A 24,420-nucleotide genomic window follows, 5' to 3' on the forward strand; every position below is an offset into this window, starting at 1 on the left:
TCAGAAGTGAGCAGTGCAAAATGGAACAATAAATGCCTTTTCAGGTCACTTCCCTGCTGCAACTTTTCCAGCCTGAAGACCCATCAGGATTTGCATCCTTGGTTCTTTTTGTTGTCTTGATTTAGGAAAGGAGATCACTGCTCAGACCGAACACGTACCTAGCTCAATGCTTTCTCTCTGACAGTAGTTAATAAAAGATGTGTGAGACATGTATAAATAAGGCTTCCAATATATTGATAGGGAATTTTGAGTCAATAGCTAATCAAGAAAGATACAAGCAAGTCAAGTATTTATATACCCTGAATACAGCTGCTCTATTTTAGCTGTTATTTTGCTGTGCTTTCTGCATAAAGCCTTGCCTGAAGAACTGGCACAGTGATATTCCTGCTTAAAAGCATAGGAAATCAAATGCCATGCCACTTATGTGTGTTACAATAAAACAAGTACTTTCCAGTTTTTAAGGATCGAAGTGGAGAAGGAAACCATGGTGTTTGTGTCCTCAAACCTAATTGAATAACCTATTTCAGGCACAAAGTCTTGAATAGTGATGTATGTAATGAGATTGCTTTTGGTGTCATGCTAGAGGCTGCCGTGTCTTACAAGGGGAATCCCTGCTATCCTTGTTGTGCCAGCACTTGGAGCCCTATAGAGTGTTACCTCTGAAGCTCTATTCCATCTATCCATTTCCTCTGCCAGCCTTGCTACGGTGCAGATGTGCTGAGGAAGCTGGTTTATCTAACCCTTCTGCTCCCATCTGCCCAAGTCACCTGGCATGTGGTGGTTCTATTCTTGTCTGTTGTTTCCCTGATTCTGGCTTAGTTTCATCACTTTGTGTGGGTTTTTTTCCCCCGGCTCCCAAATGTACTCCAAACTTGTGTTGAGCATGTTGCCCATTCTACACATGCTCTGCTGTTGTAGTTCCACTAAGACAAGCAGTTTATTATGCCTACTGCAAGAGGGCAGGCAATACTCCTATGCACTGCCTTCTGCTTGATGCCCAGCTAGCTTGTCACAGTATTTACTAATCTATACTTTTTAGTGTCTGATTGGAAAGGCTAGAGTAGGAGGAGGAATTTGTCCAAAAGACTGTAGAGGGAAGGGAAGTAAAGAGTAGGAAATATGGGGTGATCCTGCATCAGCTGTGGGGGTTTTATGAAGCTTTCTGTCTGCAACTCTTAATAGGAGTCGAGTGCAGAGAGAACTTGGAACTTAACAGCATGTACCTCCCAATAGCACGTGGATAAGAGTGCACATCCACTGGCTGATGCTAGCGATCAGATTGTGTGTATTGTCACTCAGAACTAAAGCAGCAGCACTAAGGTTATTGATTTAGGTGACTGAATTTGTCTGATGGATTGGTTGTCTTGCCTTCTGCGAGGATTTAGTGTTTTCCCCTTGCGATAGCCCAGGAACTACTTCAGTTAACACAGGAAATTGAATAGCTTCTTTTTATAATGCTGAACCCCATGTGCCCCACAGGTTTTTCATGTGCCTTTGTCTTGAGTTTTTGCCTTAGTAGTTGTGACAAGGACAGCAGAGAAATCAGGATTTTGGTTAAAGCATAAAGCTTCAGGAAATCATGGAGCACAACATGAGTGGAATCTTAATCCCTGGAGAGCTCATGCTTGTAAGTGCAGGTGGTGCTTTTCCTACAGTAAAGCAGGATTTGATACTGCAAGTTGGAGATCAATAACTGAAATCTTGTCTCAGTGTACTCAAAGTGCTTGGCTTTGGAAATAGCGAAAGTAAAGGAGAACTTGTTGGCTGTGGCTGCAAAGTCAGCATTTGGGGAAGGATGCTGAAGGGTTTCCTTCCTTTGAAATGTCCTGAAGTACACAAAAACTCGGGATTCTTGTGAATATAGAAGGAAGCTGCTATTGCTTTTGCCTTGGCAATACTTATGTCTAGAGTAGTTAGCCAAGAGAAACCCTGGGTAGAGGCAAGCCTTTGGCTGCTCTTTATTCTTTAAGATGTGTCATATGGTGCTTGCATGCTGGAGCAATGTGGTGTCTTCTGAAGCCCCAAAGAGCAGGGGATGGGGGATTTTGTTGTAGTTTGGGCAACTGTATATTGTTAAAAAGAGCCACACTGGTTTTGGGGCTCTGCTTCAACTTCTTTTCTTTCTAATAAAAGAGATTGTTTTTTCCAAAGCTTCATTAAATGAGCTTGTTGGTTAACTTGGAATTTCATCTGAAGGAGCTACTGCTGTTACAGGATTAGAAGGAATGTGCTGTGAGTATAAGCTGCTTCAAAACAAGCTCCCATCCTCCTTGAGGAGGGGCACTTGGTTTTTAGTGCCTTAAACTGTTATTTGTGACTGATAGTTCCTGTTGGAATCTATGCTTGTAGAGGCAGAGCAGCTGTGAAAAGGGAAGGAAGCAATCGTTCACTCATCAAACTTCCTGGTTCATTTCAGGGATTTTCTGCCACGTGGATCTGGCATCGTAACCAGGCGCCCGCTGGTCCTGCAGCTGGTAAATGCCAGCACAGGTAAGTGAGCACCTTCCCTGCGTATCCAGCTGGATTGCTGTCTAAGAAAGGTCTTACTTGATCAATGGCAGTGCTCAGTGTGCGTGTTTGTGAAAGAAATTAGGATTTTCCCCAGTGAAAATGGCCTGCGGGTGGTTTTTGGTTGTACCTGTGTAATATATGATGCATGAAGTGTTCAGAAGCAAAATGCTTCTTGGGGTCTTTGTGCTAACTTCTTAGGCAAGGCTCCATGCATACACTTACCACACCTGTCCTTTGCAGTTGTGATGGAGTTTAAGGCCTAAGAAGCAGATCACCCTGCTGATAATCTACTGAAATAAGGGGGTGAGGTGACTTAATGTCCTGAAAACCCCAGTGTGAGAATGCTGGGATGCGCAGAAGAAAGGCTGCAGAGTTGTGTGGCTGCTTTTTTGGGCAGTTCACTGATTTTGCTACTTACTTGCAGCATATTTTCATTACTATTCCCCTTAAGATCTCATCCAGGAGATGGCAAGTCTTTTCCTCTTGTCAGGTGAACTTGATCTATGCACAGCAGTCCTCCTGCCTTGTAAGGACACAATTTGGCTTTTAGGAGGTTTTGAAATGGAAGCAGAGGGTTCTTGGATTGGTTAGCCTAGTCAAGGACTGACACACACAAAAAACCCCAACCAGCAGCCAGCTCAGAACCATGTGAAGAGAAGGTCTGAAGTATTTTACTCTTGAGTCTGTTCTCATTATGTAAAGAGGCTGTTATTTACACCAGCACTTCAACACAGAACTAGGCTAAATTTTCCTGTACCAAGATACCTCCCACAGGAGCTGTGCAAGTCACTGCTGCAGGAGGTGCATGCTAGGATTGTTTCGTATTACCAGGGAATGTCTTGGGTTATTACTTGAATGAAAACAAGTGAGGATCCATCTCTGCTGAGGCAGAAGCTGAACTGTGAAGGTGTAGGGCTCAACTGAGTTCTTTGATTTTGATTAGATAATGTGCCAACCTGCAGGTCCTAGTGGGAAAGGCTCTAGTCAGATTTCATCCCTTCAACTGTGGTTTTGTTTTGTTCTGCTTAGGGACATGATGTTTTCATTACACTCTGAGTGTTCCTCTGACCCTGGTGACTATTTCTGACTCTCTGCTTCTGTTTAAATAGAATATGGCGAGTTCCTACACTGCAAAGGAAAGAAATTCACTGATTTTGAGGAGGTCCGTTTGGAGATTGAGGCTGAAACAGATCGTGTTACTGGCTCCAACAAAGGGATTTCCCCTGTGCCCATCAATCTTCGAGTCTACTCTCCCCATGGTGAGTCCTAATGCAGCATCTGAGTCAGCAGATATATGAGGCAGGCTGGTGCTTTGTCACGAAATAGACATAGAGCAGAGGTGAAATGGAGAGTGTGCTTGACTTTGACTTTAATCTCCATGTGCTGGGCCGTGCTATGTCAAACCATTAGCCCTGGACATACTGCTAAAAGAGGTTTGTCTGCCAGCTCAAGGATCTGACTGCTGGGAGAAACAACTGATAGCTGTGCAGAAGGTTTTTCCTGAGGTTGTTCTTTTCCATCAGTATGGGCATTGCATTGAAGAGCTGCTGTCTGATACTGCTTTACAGGGCAAATAAATGGAACAACAAATAAAAGAGAAATGGGGAGAGTAGCTTTCTTGAAGAGCACTTCTGTTTACATGTAAATATGTACCTTGTGTAGTTCCTTCTGAGTAGTGCCTATGTCAAATTCTGCTGATTTCAGTGGAAGAATTCTGGGCAAACAAGGGAGTGACATAGTCCCAGATTGGCCATCTCTTTAAATGTGAGCAACTCTTCGGGCATTTTGGAAGGCAGCATCTCAGTGCTGTGTGTTTTCTCTCAAGACAGAGTTACAGGTCTGCATATTGTAGTCCTGCAGGAGAAGGCCCAGCTGACTTTGAAGTAACCTCCCTTGAATAAGGGTGGCAGGACTGAGTTCTTCAATACTGGGGACAACTCTTAATGTGTGGAACCAGTCCTTCTGAATGTCCAGACTTTGCTATAAAGTGGGAAAAAACCCTGTACTATTGTTCCTTCCTGTTCAGTATCGTCTATATGGAAGGGCTTTGAGGACAGTTTTCCTGATTAGGGTGGAAACAAGTAATTTGAAAGGAAAGGTGATGACATTGACAATCACAACTTGTAACAATAGCAACAAGATTTTACTGAGCAGTAACAGAATTGGAAAGCTGTGTGCATCTGTTATGCCTGTGATATATTTGAGACACTAAAGCTACAGGTGTTTACTTACAGACCAGAACATGCTTATCTCAACTCTCCCTTGTGCTGTCTTCTGTTTCCTGTATCTAGTCCTGAACCTGACCTTGGTGGATCTACCGGGTATGACCAAAGTCCCAGTAGGGGACCAGCCCCCTGACATTGAGTTTCAGATCCGAGATATGCTCATGCAGTTTGTCACCAAAGAGAATTGCCTCATCCTGGCAGTATCTCCAGCCAACTCTGATTTGGCCAATTCTGATGCTCTGAAGATTGCAAAGGAAGTGGACCCTCAAGGTAAGTATTTAAGATGACATTACTGAATAGTAGCCTCATTTTTCCCTTTACCTTTTGGCTGTGATTAGCCCAGTAGGTATGAGCTCCTGTCTGTTGTCTTGGGTTGTATCTTCACCAACACACATTCTTCTGAGAGGTGGTAGTGTGAGTAGTCAGTTTGGGCAGCCTGTAAGCTTTGTAAGCAGGTGAAAATATTAAGTTGTTTGCTTGATCAAGTATGTCTCTTTTTTTCCTTAGGGCAGCGCACTATTGGAGTCATCACTAAGCTGGATCTTATGGATGAAGGCACTGATGCACGAGATGTATTAGAAAATAAATTGCTTCCACTTCGCAGAGGTATGTTTCCTCATATTCATGATTTCCTTCCTCTGTTTTCCCTGTGTGAGGTGTCCTGGCCTCATCCTCTTCCTCCAGTGCATCCCCTTCCTGCAGTATCTGTCACAACTTGTGGTTAAGCCATTTCTGTTCTAATCTGGAACTGAGAAAAGTCAGGGACTGGACTGCTGATAGCAGCTCCTTAGGTATTTGTACTTAGCTATGTAGTCCTAGCAGAAGCACAACCTTATGGTCTTATCTTTACTTTCCCTTTGCTTTTACTAAGGCAAGCTGCAAAAAAAAAGGGAACTCCTGTCTAAAAGACTCCTCATCTTTTATCTAGAATGCAATTGCTACAGTATATCAGATGAAATAATTTTGCACTGTGGTACGTGCTGTGGTAGCCATAGTGAAGTACCTATCCTAAGGATTTTAACAAAAATGAATGAGAATAGGATATGCTTTGTGCCTGGGGAAAAACTTAATAAAAAAGCTAATTCTTAGTTGCACAGTCATTTTTGTCCTGCATCCCTAACCATTAGAGCCTGGGCCATTCAGAGGAAATGCTAGTTTGAAACTCTTCCAATTAGTTCCTAATAACATGTTGCTACTAGAATTCCCCTGTTGCAGTGTTGCCAGCTGGGTAACTTCCTTCTTAGTCTGAGTCCCATTTGCGTTCTCATCTTTGCAACCATCTGATCTGTTAACCGTGCTCTTACAGGTTATATTGGTGTAGTGAACAGAAGTCAGAAGGACATTGATGGCAAAAAGGATATTCAAGCAGCTCTGGCTGCAGAAAGGAAATTCTTTCTCTCCCACCCGGCCTACAGACACATGGCTGATCGCATGGGAACCCCCTACCTGCAGAAAGTATTGAACCAGGTACTGTCAACAGTTAAGAACTGCTGTCCCCTCTGTCATAGGAATGGCCATCAAGGCTCTTCTCAGATAGAAGTGCCTGACTTGTATGAATATTGATATACAGTGAGAAACATTAAGGTTAATTATGGAGCTTACACACCAGAGGGAGAGCACTGCTTTATGCTCTCAGTAACACTGGTGCAAAATCAGTAGTTGGCACATCTGCACTATCAGAAGTCTTTCTGGTTAAGCTAAAAGATGTCTTCTAAATTTCTAGTGGTCTCCATATCTAAGTAAGCTGCAAAGATAGATTTTAAACATGATACTTGTAGTCATTTTCCCATATATTAAGGCTATCTTGTCTCCTGTCTCATACAGTAGCAGCGTATTTTTGCTTTCCTCTCTGCTCCCTTGAAATGCTTCCTGAAATGAAGAATTGCATTGTTCTTTTTCCTCCTTATTTAAATAATCATCTTTAAACTGGAATTCTCAACAGCTGTGCTCTGTAGAAACCCTCTTATTAGAGCCTTATCAGTGGTTTTGGCTCCTGCCTTGCCTTGTAGTGTTTATCGTTGTAAAAGGGTTTAACCACTACCTTTGGTGTCAGTGGTTTGCTAATCTGAAGATGGGATAGTCTTTACCTGTATTAGCTAATGCTAATACTTGCATGTGAAACTTACTCTTGAGGTGGAGACAGCAGGCTTGTATGAATGGGAGTTTTGTACCAGACTAGAAGGTAAAATGAAGGTGATGAATTAGAGGGGTGCAATAGGTAGGAGCTGGAGAGGCAGGATAGACACAACTCATATTGGGTATGTGTCCTGGGATGGACTTACTAGGACTGCTCAAAAGGATGGAGCACAGAAGAAAGGAGCATTCCTCTTTTATTTTGTGGTGTGGAGGTAGCAAACTTTCCAGTAACCACCCAGAGGTTTATTATCATCTTCAACCTTTCTCTCATGTAGCAATTGACCAACCACATCCGTGACACCCTGCCAGGGCTGCGCAACAAGCTCCAAAGCCAGCTTCTCTCCATTGAGAAGGAGGTGGAGGAGTACAAGAACTTTCGCCCTGATGACCCTGCTCGCAAGACCAAAGCTCTGCTTCAGTAAGTGGCCCCAGTGGCAAGTCCATCCCTGGAGATGACTCCTTGGCCATGACTTCTACTTAATGCTTGTGTTTTCTTTCAGGATGGTCCAGCAGTTTGCTGTGGACTTTGAAAAACGCATTGAAGGCTCTGGAGACCAAATTGATACCTATGAGCTGTCAGGAGGAGCTAGGATTAACCGCATCTTCCATGAGCGTTTCCCCTTTGAGCTGGTGAAGGTAGTATTGCCCTGTGCTGCTGAGATCCACTCTGTCATCTTGCCTGTTTTACCTCTTCTGTCTCCTTACATAATCTCCTTGATATCTTTCATCATTTGTCTTTCCCTTTTGAATACTTTGTTTCATGATACTCCCTTTAGCACTGTTTTTACTAATTTGGCTCCTTTATTAGAGCCTTCTTATAGTTCTGATCTTTCCTTCAGTCCCCATCCTTGTGACAGAACTTAGCCTTCTCTTAAATTACGGTATTTATTTGGCTTAATTTCTAAATGCTAAATTAAATGTGCAAAATAACTTTAGCACAAACAACAATAAATCAGTGAGTAAACGTTCTTGCAGATATGTTGTGTCAGAGCTCCTTTGATTTCACATAGTATGAATGGTGCTGAAACTTGTATTTCCTTGGTCCTGAGCACCAGGCTAGAGTTAGAGTTGCCCTAATAAAATATGCAAGAAGCTGGAAAGAAGATGTAGATATAGCTGGGATGACTTCTGTCTGTTCCCTATCAATGGCCTAGAGGTGGGAACAGTGGAGAAACTGTTCTACTGTCATAACAGTTAAAGGATTTTAATTGAACTAGTTTCTTTGGATGGCAAAGTGTACTAACCTGATCAGATTTGTCTGCATTTGCTTCCTTTAATGCATTTGAATGAGGCCTTTTTATGTGAAATACAAGAGTTTGCCTTGTATTGGATAATACATTTTTGTATGTGAATTGTAAATATTTGGTGTTCACTGAAAAAAACATCTGCCAAGACCTTGAGCTGAATCCTGGGAGACAAAACTGTTTTAGAGAGCACTTCAGTCAGATTGCTTTATCTCAGCAAAGCTCCTTGAGAGCTGCTGGGGCTTGGCATCTGTAAATGTAGGCCCTCAGCTATTTGTGTTTGTCCAGCACGTCTGCATTGGCAATAGAAGCTTTAGGGCTGGACTCTGTATCCAACACTTGGGCTAATATCTCATCTGTCACGTGATAGTGCTGCCATGGGACATCTTCTCTTGTTGTGGATCCTGGGGTTGCGCAAATAAGCGTCAGACAGTTTCTGATCAAATTCTCTCTTGGTGCAGATGGAGTTTGATGAGAAGGAGCTGCGGCGGGAGATTAGCTATGCCATCAAGAACATCCATGGTATCAGGCATGTATCACGCACTAGGCAGACCATTGGCTGCATAGCCTTGTAAATACCTCTAGACCTTCTGAATGGAGTTGAAGACTTCAGAGGTACGGTAGGTCAGCCAAAGGGGAGGGATCACCTTCTTGGACCACCCCAGTAGCTTGAATCTGGGAGTAGAAACAGTCATCCAAGTCAGTTTGCTTTCTCTTCCCATGTGAGAGTCGCAGAAGGCTAAAAGGTAAAATTGCGTTGGTGATGAGATTTTCACCTTCCTTCTTGTGTCTTGACATATAGAAAGAGGGATACAAGTCCACAGTACTCTTTCATATAGTTAAAACTAAGATGTCCTGGTGGCTGAGGTGAAATGGTTGTCTGGCCATGGCTGTCCAGCTGGGATCGGTTTTGCCTTCAGAATCTCCTTCCTGTGAGGTGCCAAGCATCCCCCATTTTCCATGGACTCCAGCAAGGGCTTGTCCAAGGGGAGGTGATGTTCACTTCCAGCCCCATGTGCTGGGTTTCAGTGATGGTGGTGCCTGCTCCAAGATGTGTGTGTAACGCTGTGACATTCTCCTTGCCCCTTCTCCCCCTCCTGCTTTCTCTTGTCCCCACCCTGGGTGTTTAGAACCGGTCTCTTCACACCCGACATGGCCTTTGAGACCATTGTGAAAAAGCAGGTGAAGAAGATTAAAGAACCGTGCCTGAAATGCGTGGACATGGTCATTTCGGAGTTAATCAATACTGTTAGACAGTGCACCAAGAAGGTAACCAGAGGCAGCATGGAATTGGCACCTTCCACCCGCTCGCTGGCTGTGGCGCAGCATTGTGACCTGGGCAGGGACTTGCCTGCAGCCACACTCGGTGTTTCTAACCACCTCCTCAGCATGACTAGACCTGAGCGGTACCAGCCTGGAGTGATCCAGCCAACAAGCCAAACAGGAAGGGAAGTGCTGTGGGACATGGGCCATGGCCCTGTTCCCTGCCTTTTTGAGCTGAGGGGTGCTGGACACATCCCTGCTACCCCTCTGTAACATAACTCCTAATTCCTTCTAAAACCAAGGGTATTTCTTATGTGGCCACATTTGACTTTAAATTTAATATCTGGGTTTATTTTTCAAGGCAGAAACTGGGATTTAAATGTTGTCCCCTCTGTTTTTGTAAAAGTGAGAGGGTTAATCCCAAACTAGCCTTTGGGTGCTGCTGGGGACAAGTATGGGGCTGAACTTCAGAGGCTGCAGCAGTTACAGCTGTGGGCTGTATTGCAGGGAACCATTCCTGTGATGTTTGGCTTGGTTTTTGGTTGGCTTGGTCCATACCCTGTTCTGGCAGAGCAGCACATGGCTGAGAAGAAGCAAGTTAGAAATGTCCATCAATCTCTGTGGTCCTCCTAATATCAGAGAGAGGGCTTCAGGTTTTGCTCTTTGGCATCCATACTGGTATTTGTTGGGGCTGAGGGAGGGAACCTGCCTCGATTCTCCCCTTTGGATATGTCAGTTCTTGTTTTTCTGTGGTTGGGGTTGAAAGGCAGCAAGATAAGATGACTTGTGTCATTCCTCTCAGCCATGGCTTGCTGCTTCAGGCAGGGCTAGGTGCTGGTGGAAAGGCACCTCAGTTAGGATGATGGTAAGGGCACTGGAGACTGGAATCACCACTGGCTATTAAGGTGCAGGTAAATGGGCATTGCAGGAGGTGTCTGGAGAGTCTGACACCCTGTCTCTGCAAGGGTGGAAAAAGGTGCCCAAGTGGTGATACTTGCCATTGCTTGGAGGAATGCCTAGTCCTTAGGGCCAAGAGCCTCTACAGAAGAGCTCAGGCAAGCAGGCACGTGCTTTGCCCCCCCAGGACAGACTGGGAAAGCAAAGTGGATGCAGTGAGGGAGTGCTCAGGTTTCTAGAGTGCTGGAGGAGCTTCCTTTTTCCTTCCTGCTGTCATCTCCTGGGGTGTGTGACTGTGGGGAGCACCCAGAAAATTGCCATTAGAGCCTGGCGACAGGTAAGCACAGGCCCTCAGGCTGCCAAGTATCCAGAGTCGCCTGCTAACTGGATCAGAAGGGCCCTCCTTTTTCATGCCCTCTGAAGCTTCTCTTGATTTGTTCTCCATTCCTCAGTTGCTATTACAACTCTCCCATTCATTCCTTCTCTTTTCATCCTTCTTTCCATTTTCCATGTACTTTTTTTTTTCCACTGTTCCTTTTTGTTTCCTCTTTTACTGATAATTTTGGAATAGACCATCTGTTCTGACAGCACAGGTTCCTCAAGTGATCAGGTGGTGGGTAGCAGGGTGGGAAATAAGGGATGGGAAGAAGCCACAGGGATGGGGGGGAAGTGTCACAGATTCAGGATTAAAGCATTCTGTTTTAGCTCTGCTCCTACTGCAGTGAATTTGATGGTTTACCTCAGTGCTAGTGTGTGCTTTAGTAGCCATGGCTACAGATGTGTATTCGAAGAAAGAAAATGCTGTGATTCAGGTGATGTTCAGCTACTGGAAGCTACTGATTTATTAAAGATGTTTGGTTTTGTGCAGGGCCCTCCATGTCTGCTGGGGAAAACAGGTATTATTGAGCTTAGCAGGGCAAGTGCATTAGTAGGAAACTGTTGCTGAGTCAGAGGATGTGAACGTTGGAAATGCCCTTGCTTCACTCAAAAGAGGCATTGTTGGCACCTTGAGAGAGGCCCTTGGGTGAAGCTGAATCCTGCAACACGTTCCAACTCTTTGCTGCTTGGAAGAGCAGCTAGATGTAGGTATTATAATAGTTGTTGGTCTTACAAAACCTAGTTGTTGGTCTTATAATACATGCTGGGGAGTGTTTTAATAGTGGTGTTGCTTGGGGTCTTGCAGGTGTTATCCACAGAGATGTGAAAGATGAAGATCAAGTAACTTGGTCTGTGTAAGAAAGAGCATCCTGGTAGAAGCTCTAAAGTGTTAAAGTTATGCTGAAAAACTTCTTGGGGTACAATAGTCTTGACTCAGTCTTGACCATATTTTAGTAATTCTAGTTTCTATGGACTTTCTGCCTTTTCATAATGGAGCCATTGTGAATACAGGCCACTGGATATCAGTGGAAATTAATGCTTCCTTATAAACCTCAACAGGCCTGTATCGGTCTGATGCTACAGCTTCGCTGGGGCAGAATGGATGCTTTATATAGCTGTGGGTGCCCTGTAGTATGTTTGCATTTGCCTAAGTAACTGGGTGTATCTGTTCTGAAGAAGTTAATGTTGCAGGGAAGGTGAGTGACATGAAATGAAATATGCTCGATAAGTGGAGCAGGTTGAATCCCTGCAAGTGAAAGGCATGAATTCAGTTCAGTTCTGCTACAGCAAGATGTGACAGATCTTAACAAGTCTTAACTTGGGTTCCTGTTCTGGCTTCCTGCAGCTGGAATAAGGGAAACATGAAGGGGAGATAACTGTGGTGGGAAGGGACGGGGAGTGCCTGAAGCAGAGGGAAATGAGACCAGGTGAGCCTCTAGAAGAGAGGCAGTGGCTCACTGGCAAGCAGCTTTGTCTTAAAATCCAAAGCAGCTTTCCTTCTGGAGGAGATCACTTGATCCCTGGGGGATCCATCCATTCATCTTGCTCTTGACAGCTCACCATTTCACTGGCCCAGCCGCTCCTACCGCATTCCCCTTTGCCACTTCCATTTGCCTGTAGACTCTCCTGATACTTGGCAGTGCACAGGCCCCATAGCAATGCTCACCTGGTTCAATAAACTAATGGAATGAACCAAGAATCTCACTTCTCATTTTGCCTTGTGTTTTCTCTCTTTTTCCCCCCTCTCCTTCCTTCTCTTTCTTCCTCCTTCCCGTTCTTTCTCTGCTTCGCTTTCTTCTTCCTCGTTGCTTCCTCCCACCCTGCCCCTGCCATGCAGAACGGGTCTCTTCACGCCTGACCTCGCTTTTGAAGCCATAGTGAAAAAGCAGGTGCAGAAGTTGAAGGAGCCGAGTCTGAAGTGTGTGGATATGGTAGTGAGTGAGCTCACATCCACCATCAGAAAGTGTAGCGAAAAGGTAAAGAAACAAAACACACAAAGAAAGCCCGCTCCTTTCCCACACACTTCCATGCGCTTTCTCCACACGCACCCCTGGGAACTCCAGCAAGCCTAGAGAGAGAAAATGGGTATAAAGATGTAGTTGAAGGAAAGCAGCAACCTGCAGGTGTAAGAGCAGTTTAAAAGCAGGCCCAGGGAGAAGTGAGCATCAGCTGCTGGGCGCTTTAGCTGAGGAGTGAGCTGGGATCTAGTGGATTACTCCAGCAGACACTTTCCCTCTGGCTGGCTCTGTAGTATACACCTCAGTGTGAATCAAACCCTTTGTAAGCCCCGTTTCTGGGCCACTGCCTGCACATTTGGAATATCTTTTTTTGTGGACCCCCTTAAAATGTCCAGATACCACAGAAAAAGCTAAAATGCCAGAAAAGAGCTCACATCCCCCAGCATGAATGGTCTGCAGGTTTCATCTTGTGTGCAGATCTGTGTTAAGCAGTAGCATATACAAAACAGCAGTCAGGTTCTGAGGTGCAGGATGTTCTGCAAGAGATACTCAGAGTCAACAGAAGGTGACTGTCCCAAAAGGCTTGGGGAAGAGCTTTTCCAGGCATTACACCCTCTGCATCATTCTCCTGCTGATCTCTCGCTCCATGACCTATGCTCAGTTGGAGGTAGGGTGGGTACTTCTCCTTGTATGCTGTGAAGCACAGGAGGTGAAGCCTTAGGCTGGGGGAGGGCAGCAGTAGGTGGAGAGGGAAACTGCCCCAAGTGATGTGGAAGGTGTTAAACAGTGCTTAAGGCTGGGGCAGGAGTGGGTTTGTTTCCCAGGCTGGTTTCCTCCAGGAGAGGGCACCACATGCCTCCATAAAGGAAAAAAAGGCAGTTGTGGCAATTGGTGTTAAACACACCAGTGAGGAGCCAGAGACATCGGTGGCACAAGAGGAGTATGTTCTGGAAGCTGAGTTGGAAAGAGCTGTTTCATGGGTTATTTTAGGACTTGAAAATTACAGTTCCCTTCTTCAAGGGTTGCAGCCAGACTCACCGATGTATACCCCTAAGCTGAGAAGGAAGGGAAGATAAGAATTGATATGAGTTCAGAGTGAAGGCAAGAGCTGAGCTCATAAGGTCTGGTTGTAGGTTGCTCACCACTGCTTCTGTTAAGGGGGTGACATCTTAAACTGGGCAGAGCTCAGGGCATGTCTATCTCTTGCTGACTTGTGCTGTTGCCAGATTGTGAGGGCTGATGTGGTGAGGCTGAGTAACTCCTTTCCAAGCTGTTTCTCTTTATTTGATGGGTTTGGTTGCTGACAGTGTTTTCTGTATCTGGCTGGAGATGTCTGCTGTGGGTGGGGAAGGAGAAGGCTCATGAAACCCCCAAGGGTGTTGAATTCTGGTTTCTCTGTTGGACAATGTCTTTAGAATGGCTGGATACCCACTTGCACTGTGGATTATAACCTGTGATATGGTGGAGGACCACGTGAGGATGTTCCAAGGTGATGCAACCCAGGAAGGTGATAGCAGCAGTAACACTCTAAGAGACTAATAGCTGTAATAAAAGGCAGATGGGCCAGGGAGGTAAATGTTAGAGATGTGAAATAACTGTATGAATGGAAATATGTAGCAACAGTACTGGAAAATAAAAGCAAGGCTTTAGTAGTGCTTAAAGTCAAATGTCTACATGTATTAGTAAGGTTAATCTTGCCTGTATCTCCCCCTGGAAGAGTAGAAGGGAACCGCCATAGACCATTTTAGGATAGCAGCCAGCCTGAGATGGGGTCTGATAGAATAAGGTAGTACCAGCACAGGGACATCAGTCAGTTTGCAATATTTATCTTGCATGTTATAGCCCTGCTTGATGTGGATAAGAGCATGTGCTATTTAGGGAAGACACCTGGAAAAGGCTACATGAGGACTGATGCTAATTGTAAGGTAATACCCAGCCTGCTGTGGTGTGGACTGATGCTGCCTTTCAGATGACAAAACCAAACCTATAAACTCACTAGAAGCCCTGCAAGGCTTCTTGAAAGGAAGATCACTTGGGCTAACACCTCTTGAATTAGCTCAACAGTCCTGTAGCCTTGGTTTGCTGCTGACCTGAACTATTGTGTGGTGTTTGTGTGGTGTCACAATTATTTCATTTCACCCCAGATGGTGAGGAAATCTTTGTATGGGCAGCTGATAAAGCTGCATTGGTGGAATGAGACTATCAATAAAGAACACGGAGGGCGGCAAACCCATCTGTTGCCTACAGAAGGACAGCTTTCCTGTGTGAAAAGAGATTTGCAGTTGACTATTAGGCAAAGTTGAGACCTGAAGAGAAGGTAGCAATTACCAGCTGTTCTCTGGCCTGTCTCTGAGCTGCTTCCAGTTGATTAAATGGAGAGTAGCTCCAAAATCAGCGGAAAGCTGGTGTAAGATGTAAGACCTTACATTTAGGAGGCTAATGTTCTAGCTAGTGTTTTTCCAAAAGCAGGAACCTTCTGTGCCAGACTGCACTGCAGCATCTCACAAGTGCAGGAAGATCTTGCAAGTCAGCAGCCTTCAGCTAAAGGTTGCTCTTTGGTGTGTTGGCAAGGTCTCCTGGAATCTGCAAAGAGGGGGAACTAAGGAACACTGGGACAAATTGGTTTTCAAAGAGGGCTGTAAGCTTGTAGTTTGATTAAACAGGCAAATGCAGCTAAAACAGGATTGAAAACCCAGCTGAGCTGGGACACGATCCCAGGCTGACAGATTTAACCCCTTGAAGGGTCGCCTGCTCTCCTGTCTTTCAGAGTCATGGCATTTCTGGGTGCTGTTTGTTCTGCTGGTGATAACTCCCTGCTCCTCTGTGCCCTATTGCATGTTCTCTGGTGGTGTGACATCCTGTGGCTGCCCGTGTCCTCTCCCCTTGCCCACCCTTGCTTCTCCTGTGCATGCTTGGGGTTGCAAGCTCCTGCATGGGGACTGATGATGCTATTGATTTATTTTTGCACATGAACGTTGCTGGATTTGGACCTGGGTTTGGAGTAAACCCCAACTTGGTTTGCACTTTGTGGGCATTTGTACTGGTTGGGAGTGGGGTGGGAGGGGGAAGGTTTGATGTATTTTTTATTTGACTTTTTGATTTAATTTGAAGCAAAGAAGCTGAGATTTGCTTAGAGGTTTTCCAACTTCCTGTTTTTGTTTGACATAACTGGCCCATCTATCCTTTGCCAACCCCCAGAGGAAACAGGAAGCTTTGCCTGTGTGTCTCTGAAGCAACCAGCTGCCTAAACCGTCAGGATCATGGAGAACACCCGGTTTGTGCTTTCAAGACAAGGTGGTGGTGGGGAACACCAATTCCATTTGTTTTTTCCTGCCTCTGCAGGGTCATTGGTGTCCCAAAACAAACCACACATCTGAAAATAGGCAGTGTCAAAGCTAGGGCTCAGTGTCAGTTCCAGGCTGTTGCGACTGACTTGACTGCAAAAGTGCTGGGAGGGTTTGAGACTATCAGTAATCGGATGTTAGCAATATTGATAGTTAATGTCAGATCTGGCTTCCAGGAGGGATGCTGCATGCTTTGAGGCAGTTCCTTCTAACACCTTCTGACTGCTTATGTATACAGAACAAAAAGCCAAACCAGTTTAAGCTCCTCTCATGTAAATTGAAGGAACAAAACAAGTGCAGTATAGATTATAGACAAATGAGACTTCTTTATCTACCCCCCCTTAAGGGGGTATAAAAGATTGATATTAGGAAATGCTGTTTGACATTATAGTCAAATTGGAGGTAATATTAGGAAAAAAATGGGGGAAATGATTTGGTGGGGGATAGGAAAAGTGAGGAAGAACAGGCTGGGTCTGGAGGATTAATCTCATTTGCCTATACTGGGCCTGACCTGAGAAGCATAGTTGCTGCTACTGAAATCACTAGAGGCTTATGAATGTAGGCAGGTAGATAGGTGCTGTGTGAAACCCAGAGGGCTTTAAGGGTGCTGATTCTGGCAGTGTCTCTTGTGCGTGATCTCTGTAGATAATTCTTCTTTTGAACCACAGCTCATAACATCTTTGTACTTCTCTGTCTGGGCAGGGAAGTAGGAGGATTTCCTCCTCAGTAACATGGCAAAAACTGTGGTATAGGTGTGATGTGAATACAGACCTCAGCTATGTAATCCTGCCCCGACACACGTGGAGAGCAGGTAGAAGCAGCTGGATGCTTAGAGCAGTGTTTCTTGAAGACATGTACTCTTGAGTTCATCAGATCCTGTCTCTGCTTGCAGATGTTGGAGAGGGCCAGATGCTTTCACATAGAGCCTTAGCAAGTGGGGATTGAAATCCACTTCATTCCCCAGGGTGACTTTGTAGTAGTTAGCAGGTCATAGCAACAGACCATTCACCTCCTTAGCCTGCTACAATGAGCATTTACACTAGGGTTTATCAAGTAGGTCATGCCAGGAAGAATGGGGTGAGTTTGGAGAAGGCCTCCAGTGAGGTATGAAGGTTGCTGCAAGAGTGCAAAGGGTTTTTTCCTGAAGCCCAAACCAAGAGGGGAATGCACTTTGCTCCCAGCAGACCTCCAGGAACTTGGAAAACTTTTCTGCAAGTCCAGCTTTCTAGGACTTCCCTTGACAATACCTGATTGCAGGTGTATGTATGCATGCCTGTATGTGGGGTCTGCTCCCCACTTTGTACCTCCCTTTCCCATGTGCACGTGTTTTCTCTCTCCTGCAGCTCAGCCAATACCCTCATCTGCGTGAGGAGATGGAGAGGATTGTCACGACTCACATCCGTGAGAGAGAAGGCAGGACCAAAGATCAGGTAAGGGATCAGGGTGTGTATAAGAGGGAGGATTGGGGGTGTGGAATGGGGCCACCTTTGGAGGGCCAGTCTAGGCTAGAGGGGCTTGAGCCAAGTGGTGTCTGGCTGCAGAGGGCTCTGTCCCTGACTATTAGCAGTGCAAATCACTGATGTCTGTCTTGCTCTGTGCCTCTCGTTGACAGGTCATGCTTCTAATAGACATTGAGCTGGCTTACATGAACACAAACCATGAGGACTTCATTGGCTTTGCCAAGTAAGCACCCGCAGCCTATTGCCTCCTCTTGTCTGTATGTGTTTCCTGAGGCTCTGTCCTAATAGCTGCTCCAGTAAACGGGTTGCAAAAGCCCTGGTGATCCCAAAGTATGGCTCAGCTCTCAGTATTGCTTGGTTTTCAGTGGCTCTGTATTACAAGGCTGGGAAGGAGAACAGGGATTTAAGAGTACTATGGTTGTCAGGGAGAAAGAAGCAGGAGCTGTGGAGGGTTAGTGACCCAAGTGTGGTTCAGGTGGGGGTGTGATGAGTTGACCATGCTGAGAGAGCAGATGGAAATAGATTGGGTTATCAAGGTTTGGAAGCCAGTGGTGAAGTGCATGAACTCACTGTAGCAGCAATCTGATGGGAGGCAGGATTCAGGTAATCAAGAGCCTGGGGGGTTTTGAATGACTCTGCTGTTGTTTGCAGTGCTCAGCAGAGGAGCAGCCAGATGAGCAAGAAGAAGGCAGCTGGCAACCAGGTAGGCCAAGTTCCATCTCCTTCACTGCTGCAAGAAGGGCATGTTTGCTACCTGGAAGCTACCAGGTAGACAAGTGCTGGGCTGGATGCAGCAGTGCTCTAAGTTGGTTTTTTTATTCATCAAACTCCATTTATACCCAGAAAATACTTGTTTAGACTCACTGCAGTCAGGAAGAACTGAGCATGTAGCACCAATGGAGGGCAAGTATTGTAGAGAGAAACGATGCTTGATCATCAAATTCTGGTCATGATTTTTCTGGTAGAAATCCCTATTGATGTTGTGTAAATCCCTGTTAGTTTAGCCCCTTCACTAGCTGTGCTCACTCCTCTGTTGAAGTGAGGGGTATAGAACACTAGGTGTGAACTGTTGTAGTACAGAATTGTCTTTTCTAGTTGTCTTTCCCACCAGTGGTACCTACTTTCTAGAAAGGGATTTCAAGAGAGTTTATGGACTCTGTTCTGGAGAGCTTCACTGGAAGTACTTGACTCTCTGTACGGGGAGACAAAGGGTGATTATAATAGCCATGGTTGCATGGGGTATGTTTGAGAACACACCCATGGGAGAACACAGCAGCAGAGGGGAGGAGTTCCTTATTCCCTCTGGAACTGTAAGGAATTAGGGAACTCAACTGAAGACAGTTGAAAAGGGGCTAATGATACTTTCTCCCAGATTTGCTGGGGGCATGGCAAGGCTGTCTAGGCTAGAGGATCTTGTAGAAACACAGTCTTATGAGCAGCTTCATGGAGAATGGAAGCAAATGCTTTTGTTCAGTCCTTTTAAAGATGTTCACTCCTGATGTCCATCCTCTTTATAACGTGTTTGACCACCTTTCCCTGCACATAAACATGCAGACATTTTCAGTACTGTTGGCGGGCCGGTAGGTGAGGAGGTTGGGCTGGCCAACCATCCATCCCATGGGATCTTAGAGCAGCTGTAAGGAACCCCATCCTCTGCAGTACAACTGACAGAAGAGCTGAGTGTAAAAGAGTGCAAAGGGCAAGCTCTGGATGTACCTGTAAAGCGCTTTGGCTTTCCCATTAGCAGACTTTATTTTGGGATGGGGGTTGCTTTTGTTAACATCTGGGGTGAAAAATTTGGTACCAGCTTCCAGTTTATTTTATTTTTTGAGCCTCTCCTCCTGCTCCAGCTTTCCTAGTAACAATCTCTCCTCTCTTTGCTCCTCTCCTGCTCTCTGCTCTGCTGCTGTTGCTATGGTTCCCCTTTGCAGGATGAGATCCTGGTGAGTAGAAGGCCACTCAGCAGGGTGTGCTAATGAACATTAATGTTGCATCTGGGAAGGCAAGAACAGTGCATAAGCAAATTATTCCCTCTGCTGCTGAATGGGGAGAGGAGGGCAGCTGGCACTAGACACAGGTGAAGCAGAAATGAGGTTGGAGGGTCATATGTTGAGGAAGACCGAAGAACTGCTGGTACATCTTGTGAGTGGGTGGAGATAAAAAGCAGAAATCCACGGATGTGTGGTTCTGTTTCACTGCCCCCTCCTGTCCGTAGAGAGAATAGGACTACCTGGAGCTTAACAGTAGGCATGAGATGAAGATCCAATGCCCCTAAGTTTACCTTTATAGGATAAATTGACAGTTAAAAGGACTGTGTACCTCTGGGGTAGGCTGCTCACACTGTGCAACTTGCTACTATGCAGTGCAGTTGCATGTTTTATTTCAAAGCCAGGTTGTTTTCACCTAGCACATCCATACAACAAGGTACACACACAATGCATGCAGATGCTTTTGGGTGTTAACAGGGCAGCAATACATAAGAAAACTAATGCATTTAAGCTGATGCATACTTGCATTTCATTACTGCATGTGTGAGGCTCTGAACCAGAGTTTCCTAGAGAGGAAACCTGGCTTCTTCACAGACTAAACCTAAAAGGAGCTTGTTTTGCCCTAAATTAATGACTGCTCCAATACCTGGGTATACAGAAGTCCAGGGTACTAATTCCAGATGCACCGTTTTGTTCTATTATACTTAGTGTCTCCTTTTACTAAAATCAGTTCTTTCTGGGTTGCTTGCCCATCTCTTCTTGCCCCAACCCCTGAGCTGAGTGAAGCACTCCACACACTGTGTGCCCAAAGGTGTGCTGGCATCCTGCTTTTCTCTAGGCATGGCCTTTTCTGAGTGTATTGCTGTGATCTGGTGTTTGTAGGTCGTGCCACTATCTGAGGCACTCTTGATGCATTTCTTCCTGCATCTCTTTCCTCTTGGCAGAGGGTATAATGCACAGCACTGCCAGGCTCCTTCCTGCGTCCTTTTTATGCTATTCCTGGCCCTTTTAAGGTGAAGACCTTCACTGGCCAGTTGAGTGGGGGGCTCTTCTGGCAGCAGCAGAGAGCACGGTGTTCCTTGTCTTTCCATACTACTCTGTGTGTAGGGTTACCCTCTGATCTTTCCTCTGTCACCTAAAGCCAGGCTTTTAGGGCATGTGTTAATGCTTACTGCTTCTACCCCCCTAGGTCATCCGAAAGGGCTGGCTCACCATCAACAACATTGGGATCATGAAAGGTGGCTCCAAGGAGTATTGGTTTGTCCTGACAGCAGAGAACCTCTCCTGGTACAAGGATGATGAGGTGAGTAGCACAACTTGAATCTTGTGCATCTGATGAGCATAAGGCCTTCAGTTCGCTGGGTGTTTCAGATGTGTCTCCTCAGTACTGTCTGCAGCTTGTGACACAAGCTGAAACTGTCCTTGGGGCAGGCTTTGTGGTCTCAGCACTGCTGGGCATTTCTCAATTGATGTGAATGTGGCTTTTTTTGATGCACAAAGAGTAACATCTGTACTTGAAGCCCTGGCTCAGCAGAAGGTTGACAGACACTTGGAATGAATTTGACCTTTGTCTTGCTCTGGCAGCTGCTATTAAGGCTTTGATGGGTTAGTTCCAAGATTTGGGCTTTGTTAGCATTTTGGGGATAGCTGTGATGAGTTTCCTGAAGGAGTATGGCAGAGGTTTTCATGCATCTGTCCTGGTCACAAGAAAGAAAGCATCTCCTTTCTCAGTATAGCAACAGGAGCTATGGACCTGAAGCTGCAGCTCAGATGCTGGCTTCTCCTGACTTGGAGTAATTACTTGCCCTCTCCAGGATTCCTCTGTGAAACCTGCAAAGCAGGGATGTCTTTCTTTAATGTTTCTATATTGAACATGCCATTAATGCATTATGTGTAAAATTGTCGGAGTTGTGAATGGTTAGAGTACTGCTGATATAAAGAACAGAGATGTGTGGAATATCACGGATAGGAACATACCAGAATCCCTAATATTCAGGGGTTTCAAGCAACTCTACAATGTGCTGTGGGTTTTTTGTGCTCTAGTGGGAGATTATTTAAGCAGACAGAATTGTCCCAACAGAAGTTACCATTGTCAACAGTGTGCTGCTTCCTGTGCCAGACAAAGGTAGATAATTGTCTTTTCTAATGACTTTGAAGAGAGAATAGCTGGATGGTTTTGGTAAGAACATGATCGAAGGGGTTAGTCCTACTCAATGTGCTTGAGGGATTAAAAATATCTGGTATGATTTAGTCATGCATTCTGAATTGATGGGGGTTTTTGATTGCAAATGAAGAAACTGCTTTGCCTCTTATTGTGGTTTGTGTCCCTCAGGTGTTCTGAGGCACACATTAATGTGCAGCTAGTCCTAGCTTCTTGTCTAGTTCCTATCAGTGGGCCTGTCTCATTCTCAGCAGGTGGATATGATGACAAACCCAGTGATGAATCAGCCTCTAAATATCACTTTCTGCATGGAGACTGCTGCTGTGCTGCTATGGATGAGCAGGCAGTGATTTCCTAATTAAAGAACCAGGCACTGAAATGTCTTTCACTAAATCAGTGTGTCTCTGCTGTAAGACCCTTGCCCTTTTATTCTGATCTGCTTGGGGAGGCTTTACTTTCCTTTAGGTTTGCATATGCAGGTCGAGTGGTTATAAACATCAAGTAGTTTAATCAAAGCCAGCTGCCACATCTGCATTACAGACATGATCAGAACTCCCTGTCCTTCCCTGGGGAGTGGGAGGGAGGGAGAGCTGCAGTGGGGATGTATAAACTGTTGATAGATTCCAGTTGCTTGGGATGGGGATTAGACCTCCCTTCCCTCCTGAGAGAGGGCAGCCTTGGGGGTCAATAGCAACTGGAGGTCTGCACTGTTTCCTTTCAGCATAGCAAGAGGTAGAGCTGCCTAATGAAAACAGTTCCCTGCCAGCCTCAGTCCCTTAAACACCAGAGGACCAGTGCTGATGAGGTCTGAACCGCCTCTGAGAAAGGAGTCTTTGTCTTCAGTGGAGTGGGAGCAGGGGGGAAAGGGAAGCATGTTTTTACTTGCTTCCTCCCCACATTCAACTCCTTGATCACTGGCTTTTGTGGAGAAAGGAAGCAACTTTCACCTGGGCTCCACAGTGTTTTAGGCTAAAAGTTGGTGCATTTGAAAGGCAGCTTGGAGAGCTTCTGAGCATGGGGATTCCCATCCCAAACCTCAGTCCTGCACAGAGTCAGACCCACCCTGAAGAGCTGTATGCAGTGCATGGTCTCCCTTTCAGAGTTACCTTTGTGTGTCTGCCCTAAAGCTTTCCTTCTCCACCAGTTCAGGAGGACCCATGCCCTCCACAGCTCCTGAGACATTCTTGTGTGGTTTTTAAAGGCTGTACACCATGATCTTTCTTCACTTAAGCTCTGGGAGGAAGGGGGGAGGCTTTGTCTGCTCCACCCTGCACTTCTGTGGGCTCTCTTGTCCCAGTTCCCCTGTGCTATGGCAGCTTTCCAGCGGGAATGAAGAAGGAGGTGAATCCATCTGGTGTGGATGGAAGGTGCTGGTAGCAGAGCTGTGGGTGCCGATGGGGAAAGAAGTAGGGTGAGAAGGTGTGCATTGGGTGAAGGCTAGGCTAGCACCTCTGTGGGGGGATTGGGGGCACAGCCTCTCCCTGCTCTGTTTTGCAAGCCAGGACCCAGAGCCTGTGGAATGAAGACATCTGGACCCCATTAGTGAAATACCAGTCTTTCCGCAGTGCTGGCTTGTTTTTCTTCTGCCTCTGAAGAAAGGAACTGAAACTCAGAATGTCTTAAAGGGCCCAGCATTACATGTTAGCAGGGATATGTGGCTGTGGATGCTCTGGAGGGGCCTGAAGGAGTGTGCTGGGGAGAATGGGAGGGGAAGGAAAGAGCAGACCAGGCGGGGGTGGAAAGTTGGCTCCCCACTCTGCCTTGCTGCCAAGAGCATGTGTGTGTGCTCCTGGGCTCTGTTTGTCTTCCTGTCTCCTTCCAATGAGTCAAACGCTGGCCCCATGGAGAGCGGCCCCACAGAAAGCTGGCCTCCCAAGACCTGGAGACCCTCCTGAGGTACCTGCACCTCCTGAACCCTGTGGGATCACGCTGCAGCCAGCAGTGGGAAGGAGAGATGGGGAGGAGCCTGCTCTGACTGTTGGCAATATAGAGTGAGATTTCCTTTGCTCAAAGAGGCCACAGTGTCCCCAGGGCTGCAGCAGCAGCACAGCACACAGGATAGCTGCTCAGCAAGCTCCATAGTGGACACAATACAAGAAGCTGATTTGAATAGTCCTTCTGCCTGAATTCCTTATGAAATGCACAGTGCCTGCTTCTCTGCAGTGCTTTCCTGCCTGCTGGGTAAGAGGGTCTGTGAGCTGGGCTAGAGCTGCTGCTGCTGCTGCTGGGGACCTTGCAGGCAAGATGCAACGAGCACTGTGCTCAGAGGTTCCTATTAGTAAAGTTTACTACCTGGTGGAGGGGACCCCTGCATCATCTGCTCTGCAAGGGTGACTGTACCTGTTGGAGTGATTGTGCTGGAGTGTTTGCCCAGCTGGGTAGATGGATACACCTCCTGGTTCCTTTGGGAGTTTGTGTGAATGTACAATACAGATGGGACCTTCTGTCCTTACTCAGGTAAATCATGTACTAGAAGGCTGGGACTCATAAGAACATGAGAAGAATATGGCCTTATTTGCCTGTGTTAAAGTATGTGTTGCATGCAGTGTCAGAGTCCTGTGTGTGTGCAGGAGGGCTAGGCACAGGGGTTTAGGTACTTTCAGGTGCGTGGGGGATGCTTCTTTATACATCATGTTGATTCCTGCTGCAACAACTGTGCTTGAGCTCTTTGATTTCTTGGTCTTCATGCCTTCTCTTTGCTTGAAGCACAAAGGTATTCTGTCCTGGAGAAGATGTCACCTTATTGGCAGTCACTAGATAGCTGCTTACTCTGTAGCTGTCCATGTGCTGTACCCCGTTCTAGTTTAAAAATGCCTTGATCAATACTGAGATTGTTTCCCCACTGTACACATACA

At 45.9% G+C, this 24,420-nt stretch overlaps 1 protein-coding gene across 22 annotated transcripts in view; it reads left to right on the forward strand.

Moving 5' to 3' along the window:
• The window catches only part of DNM1 (dynamin 1), a 64,137-nt gene that overhangs the window by 19,240 nt on the left and 20,477 nt on the right, over positions 1-24,420 (forward strand). For 15 of the 22 annotated variants that reach the window (XR_009725344.1, XR_009725347.1, XR_009725342.1 and 12 more), the window contains exons 2-15: positions 2,417-2,490; positions 3,621-3,770; positions 4,803-5,006; positions 5,244-5,342; positions 6,043-6,203; positions 7,148-7,290; positions 7,373-7,508; positions 8,578-8,645; positions 9,247-9,385; positions 17,300-17,386; positions 17,569-17,639; positions 18,068-18,119; positions 19,348-19,359; positions 20,594-20,707. Coding sequence is in view for 14 of the 22 variants with exons in the window: in XM_061352884.1 (XP_061208868.1) it covers positions 2,417-2,490; positions 3,621-3,770; positions 4,803-5,006; positions 5,244-5,342; positions 6,043-6,203; positions 7,148-7,290; positions 7,373-7,508; positions 8,578-8,645; positions 9,247-9,385; positions 17,300-17,386; positions 17,569-17,639; positions 18,068-18,119; positions 19,348-19,359; positions 20,594-20,707 (1,510 nt within the window). In the remaining 8 variants the exon portion in view is untranslated. Of the gene's footprint in view, positions 1-2,416; positions 2,491-3,620; positions 3,771-4,802; positions 5,007-5,243; positions 5,343-6,042; positions 6,204-7,147; positions 7,291-7,372; positions 7,509-8,577; positions 8,646-9,246; positions 9,386-12,491; positions 12,631-17,299; positions 17,387-17,568; positions 17,640-18,067; positions 18,120-19,347; positions 19,360-20,593; positions 20,708-24,420 lie in introns of all 22 variants that reach the window. The other 7 variants (XM_061352882.1, XM_061352886.1, XM_061352874.1 and 4 more) reach the window with 3 other exon arrangements.

This window comes from Neopsephotus bourkii, unplaced genomic scaffold, assembly GCF_033783945.1.
Source record: "Neopsephotus bourkii isolate Nb327-2 ecotype Australia unplaced genomic scaffold, CSIRO-AGI_Nbou_v1 NB_659, whole genome shotgun sequence".
Taxonomy (NCBI): domain Eukaryota; kingdom Metazoa; phylum Chordata; class Aves; order Psittaciformes; family Psittacidae; genus Neopsephotus; species Neopsephotus bourkii.